The following is a 6,475-nucleotide window of genomic DNA, read 5'->3' as shown; positions in this document are numbered from 1 at the left end:
AATTATTATTGTAATAATAACTTGATAAAATTACATAAAATCGTTAAAATTTTAATTCTTTCCCATAAAATATTATATTTTAAATTATGATTGAAGCTTTTAACTTAAAAGCTACTAATGTATCTAATCCAATTAGATCATTTTACCTTGATGAAACTAATAAAACTTCATTCAATCATTCTTCCCTTCCATTTTGGAGTCTGCTTGGAATTGCCCTTTCTCTCTTACGGAAAACTGTGCCTCTTTTGCTTACTGGGGGGTTCCAGAATTGAGGCTCTCTTGTGTCTCGGGCGGCTCCGGAGTAACACGGTACCGAGTCCATGGGCAATCCCGATGGGAGGAATGTTGCCTTAAAACGACACCGTTTTCTCTCAAATCCCGATGGAAAGGGTAAGAGCTGGAGAAGGCGAGAGGAGACTGAAGCTAATATTAGCGAGAAGGCGAGAAGCGTTGGGGAAGGCGAGAGGAGGCTGAATCTAATACTAGATTTATAAGGGCTCGAGCAAAATTTTAGGAATGAAGTTAGCCGTGGGTGATACTAACCACTTTAACCGTACGAGTTAGCCCCTTTCGCGAGGACGATTTTCGCGCTTTAGCCCCCTCTCGCGAGGACAATTTTAGGAATAAAGCCACCCGCGGGTGACACTACAAAGTAGAATCGAGCTCATGTGAAGATGGAAATTATTTAAGTTTTTACCCATTTTACCAACTATTTATTTTGGTAAAAATTGACAATATATTATTGTTAATCATATGTAATTGTATAAGTATAATTTATGCTAAAATTATCAAATTATTAATTAATATGTCATTAATATATTTAAATAACAAAGGTATTAAATTGTTAGTTAAGTTCAAACATTATGAATATCATATTATTAGGAACATAATTATTCTTATATATATAAAACAAAATTTTATAATTAATGTAATAATATAATAATAAATTATACATATATTAAATATAATAGGTATTTTAATTTTTAATTAATAATATAATATGATTATATATTAAAATCATGAAATATATAATTACAGATTATATATTTGAAATGATATAAGTTATATATTAATATTAAAATATGATTATTAGAAATCTTACTTATTAAAAGGTTATAATTATCATACATATTTAATAATATTTTGTAATATAAAATATTATGAATAACTGTATAATTATATATTTTGAGTTTATCTATTAGCATCACTTGATATAAAATAAAAATGACTTTTTAAGTAATAAATATTAATTAATTATTAATTATAAAAATTTATTTAATTTAAAATAAACAAATATAAAAATTTAATTGAATGTAATAAAATAAAAAAAATTATTTAAATTATTTAAATATTTTATATATTTTTTTAAATATTATGTAAACAAAATGATAATGTATGTAAATATTACAGACTTTAAGAGTAAAGATTTTTAGACTATTTGAATTTTTTTTATTAATTTGAACTCTTTAACATTTTTTATTTGGAATTAAAAAAATCATTTTCTGGTACAAATGTTGGAAAAAATTTTTCTCAAAAGACATCCAACTTCTTCCTTTGCTGGGATCTCAAAGAGACAAACTTATCATGTAAAACGTTCTAAACAAAATAACACATATGCCAAAACTAATTATAAGACATGAATATTTGCATAACATCATAAACAAATCTCCAACCGTTCAATAATAATTAAATATGAAAATTTGTCATAATTTAAAAAAATTAAATGAAAGTGTCACCATAACAATTTGACTTAATTATACAAATTCAAATTATTGCCAATTAAAAAAACCCACTATTTTTTTTTTGAATTTTAATTGGGGATTTCCTGTATGTCGGGCATCCTGAGAATGGTCGGGACTCGGTTACATCACAGATTCTGAATACCATAATCGTGGAGAGAAAAAGGAGGGAGAGAAAAGAGGGAAATCGGGCAAAAACCTAAGAAAAGCTCGAAGAAACTCCATGATTTGAACATGGAACAAAGATTTCGTACTTTAATTTGACAAAGTCGAGAAAAATCCCATTCTTCTTCTTTTTTCCAGTGAATGGGTAGATGGAGAGCAGCTGCTTCGCTTCTCTTCAACCACTTAGCCAAGACACCCTTCCCTTCTCAAAAATTCCTTACCCATTCTCTCCCTCTCAAAGGACGACCAAAACCTCTTTGTCTACCCCCTTCTCTAAACCCACCTCTTCGTTTTCTCTTTACAAGACCATTCTCCGCAATCCCATCTCAAGTTTCAGTTTATAGCAGCGATTCTGAGCATGGGTCGCCTGATTTTTTCCACCAGAATTATGGATTTGTTTCCCAAGAAGAAGAAGAGGAAACCGGGAAGATTCCGATCAAAGCTTATTTCCTTTGCACCAGGTTCGCTCTCCGATAATCAATGTTTCAGTTTTGAAGCTTGGGTGTTTCTGGGTATTGTGTTTTTAGTTCAGTGATATTCAAGATGAGATTTTTCTCTTCTTTTCATAGAAAAGAAGCTTGGATGTTTCTGGGTATTGTGTTTTTAGTTCAATGGACATTCAAGATGAGATTTTTTTTTCTTTTAAAAGAAAAAAGGCTTGTTTGATTTGTGCATTTGCTCTTGTTACCTGCTGGTTTATTTGGTTTTGCTTTTTTCTTGTTGGTGAGTTGGGTTTTCTCAGACTTATGGTGTTGGCAGTATCGATTTGAAGAGTATGCAAGCTGAGAATTTAAGCAACATTGTCCCTCCTTCTTCTCGTTCATCAAATTATATTGCCCTCAGATATTGTGATTTCCCTCCAGATATTACTGTAAGATGTTTAACAAACAATTTTGTTTTTTCAACTTCAATTAAACTTATTCTTACGTACTTATTCTATATAAGGGAGACGTTGCTTGATGTCATGTTCTTGATCATTGAGAAAAAGACTTTGCTGTCACTGAATTGTTAGACGGAATAGTTCCTAACAATAATCAGGTCTAAGGCTGACCTATGATAAAGAAGCTCTGTTCTCATTAGTTGGCATATGAGAGCATTTTTTGCCATGTTGAAATTTAAGTTTGGTTATGATCATTTCATTAGCACCCTCAGTTCATTCTTGGGTTACCATCATATTTAGTGTCCATTACATCTTTCTTGTCACCTGTATGTTAAATAAGCTACATATGTGGTGGTGTCTATTAAGAATGTTATTGAGTAGAGTAACATGTTTGGTTATGCTATTTCTTTGTGAGAAATCTGCGAAGTCTGCAAATAGCTTTTGATATTTGTTTGATTGAACAACATCGGTTCTACAACACCTCTCTCGCGTTAGGCACTTGGAATGAAGGACAAAGTCAGCAGCTGTCGTTACATGGTCATTTTTCAGTATGGGTCTGCTGTCTTGTTTAACATTGAGGACCATGAAGTTGAGAGCTACCTCGAAATAGTTCGGAGACATGCTTCTGGATTGCTTCCAGAAATGAGGAGAGATGGTAAATTTCTATAGAATCTTTTTCGTTCATTTTGGGGGTTGGGGTACATTTAGTGTCCTCTATTTTGTCAAATCTGATATAATTATGTGTGTGAAAATGTCTTTGTCTTACATTTATATCATCAGCTATGGTGATGCATTGAAACAGTGAAGGTTAGTGGCGTTGGAGGAGAGAGTGGACAAAACTGTAGGTCACATTCATTAGTTCTTTGGTTCAAACTGCACAAGCGACAGTCTAAACTATCTGCTTTAGCATGTTATGACTGCATGCTAAATCATATCTACCAATTAATACGAAGTTTATGATAAAAATATATGTTTATGTGGTAGGGATTTGTCCTATTTCTTCCATTTCCTTGTATAATGTTTCTCATAAGAACAGATATGGAATTAGATTATCCTGTGGCGTACATTCTTATCACAAACTAATTATCTGTTTTGTGTTTTTTATTTTTTGGATAAGATTATGCTGTCAAAGAGCAGCCACAGTTGGCTAAGGATATGCAGGGAGGACCAGACTATGTTGTTCTCAAAACTTTAGACACTGACAGTATCCGCATTATTGGAAGTGTTCTTGGTCAAAGCATTGCATTGGATTATTTTGTTTCACAGGTAATTCAATTAATTTGCATGAAGCATTTATTGTGTAAATACTTAGCAATTTACCAGTAAAGGTGTTTTTTTACATTTTCACTACCATACTTCTCATTCCAAAAGATTCCATGCTTGAAAAAGCCTTCATTCTGCAATGTATTGCCTATGGGGACTGAATATGGTCTCTCACTATCTCTCTCAGGTTGATGGTATGGTTGAAGAGTTTGCCGGTATAAATCGTGCAATGGAAAAGACTGGAACTTTCACAATGGATAGGACAAAGCTCATTAAACTTGTTGGGAAGGCTAATTCAAATTTGGCTGATGTAATTCTTAAAGTTGGTCTTTTTGAGAGGTAATATCTCTGATGCCGGTACTTGTTTGACATGATGCTTTAGCGTTCTTGACATGTTCAACTGTTTGTTATGAAGCACCTTGAATGTTGATCAAATCTGCTTATTTATAAGAAGGTTGCTTATGCTCAACAAACCTTTATTGCATGACTTCAACAAGGTGACAGTCTCATGGGGTGTTTAAAATGTCGATTCTCATTTGTGTCTCTTCAATGTGTTGACTTTCATTTTCTTTTAGGACTAACATCATTTATTATCTTATTGAGTTCTCTCTGTGCTATCCTTAGATCTGTATATTGGTGGATGTATATGTATGATTGCAAGATTCTTTGCATGTTAAGCTTGCAATAGGATGGATCTAGGAACAATTGACTATGGTAATGTTAAAATGTAGGCTGATGAAAGCAAGAGTGTACTAATTCAAATAATAAGAGTTGTAATTTGTGCAAATATGGTAAAGAGTAGGCCTTGTGTGGGTTACGTCTTCTGGAAACTCATTTGGTTGGTTGTGTTGGAATAAACTATTTAGTAATATTGGTCCAAATTGGACCAAATAGGCCTAGAGTTTTGAATCTGCAAGAGCTCTTGTAAAAGTTCATTAAAAAAATTCAAGGCTTTTTTCTGAAGTACATCTGCGGTTTTGCCCATTGGTGAGATAAGCTTGTTTAAGGCTTAGGTTAGCCAGCAAGCTTGAAAATGGTTCTCTTTGCCTAATGTTGCTTCTTGACTCTAGTGTCATTGAAGTTATTTCTTGTCTCCAGTAAGTTAAGAGTAGAACAGGCAACGTTCATTTCTTGTTAATTTTTAATCAATACATTTGAACAACTGAACATTAGATGCACGAGTTAGATTTATAAGCAAATGTCTAGCAGCACCTGATATTTGTTGATTTTTTTTCATTATCCAGATCAGAAATTGCTTGGAGAGAAGCAAAATATGCTCAAATACATGAGTACCTTCGGGAGGAGTATGAGGTTACGCAACGCTTTGGGAATCTGGATTTCAAGCTAAAATTTGTGGAGGTACCCATTTGCTTCATTTACACTCAATAGTAATTTGGTTCCTGTTGAATTTCGTAGAATTTCTTTTCAATACTTTAAAATGGTCATATGGGCATACTAGAAAGGGGACATAAACAAGATAACTACTTCAGGAACAAAATGAATGACTGAGAGGGCACTTGAATTTCGGGGATCTGAAGTTCTATAAACGGAAATTTATTATGAGTTTGGGTGTTAATAATTTATTCAAGAGGCTGAAATGCACAAAGGTGCAGCCCAAGTACACCTCCGTTAAAACAATAAATTATCTACCCATGTAGCAATCTCTAGTTTCTACACAGTCAAATTTAATGTTAGAGCTTTATGTGACCTAAAAGCTATTATTGCCATGGTAATATTTTTAATTGATTATAATAGAACTCCACATAATAGAACCAACTAATTAGGTATTTGTTCATTGCCATTTGGATTTAGCATTTGTTGCATGATGGTGGTGGTCTTGTGTGCTAAATGACATGGCATTTTCTTCCCAATGTAATAAACTTTAGGGTTCTAAATCGAAACTTTTATTTTGTTTGTTGCAGCATAACATTCATTTCCTTCAAGAAGTTATCCAAAATAGAAGGTCAGATCTCTTGGAATGGTGTATCATTTTCTTGTTGACTATTGAGAACGTAATAGCAATATATGAGATTGTCCGTGAATCAACTGGAGTTTCTCTTTGATCTGGTGAGCAGATGAGGAAGTTAGGATAGACAGATTGGTTACAGTAGTAAAAATCAAGCAATATATAACAGAAAAACAAAAGAAAGATCAATTTAACATCATGTATTCTTTCTCCACCAATTTTGAAACATCAATTATTTGTAATAATTCATCTGTCACTGCTACCAAGATACAGTTGCTGGTTTATATAGTAACTTTGTTTATGTATCAGCAAATCTTTGTATTTTTTGGCCAAAGTGCATCAGAAACTGAAAGCTTATAGCTTTTGAATTTATTGAAAGTAAAGGATGAATGATTACTGATACTACCAGTATAACTCCCAGAGCTTTTCAAGGAGTATACTGATATGGCAGTTGAGAAAGGG

The 6,475-nt window shown here is 32.8% G+C and overlaps 1 protein-coding gene across 1 annotated transcript; it reads left to right on the top strand.

Moving 5' to 3' along the window:
- Positions 1 to 1,801: 1,801 nt before the first annotated feature.
- Positions 1,802 to 6,396, top strand: RRG (sporulation protein (DUF155)). Its single transcript, XM_021444009.2, has 7 exons — positions 1,802 to 2,365; positions 2,664 to 2,775; positions 3,280 to 3,439; positions 3,902 to 4,050; positions 4,235 to 4,386; positions 5,292 to 5,406; positions 5,970 to 6,396. Exons 1-7 carry the CDS (start codon positions 2,046 to 2,048, stop codon positions 6,108 to 6,110), a joined length of 1,149 nt encoding a protein of 382 aa, XP_021299684.1. The 5' UTR covers positions 1,802 to 2,045; the 3' UTR covers positions 6,111 to 6,396.
- The last annotated feature ends 79 nt before the right edge of the window (positions 6,397 to 6,475 follow it).

This window comes from Theobroma umbraticum, unplaced genomic scaffold (genome assembly GCF_002168275.2).
Source record: "Theobroma umbraticum cultivar Fairchild unplaced genomic scaffold, ASM216827v3 scaffold_31.0, whole genome shotgun sequence".
NCBI lineage: Eukaryota > Viridiplantae > Streptophyta > Magnoliopsida > Malvales > Malvaceae > Theobroma > Theobroma umbraticum.
The sequence above is the reverse complement of the archived record's forward strand: the minus strand, read 5'-3'. Positions and strand labels throughout refer to the sequence as shown.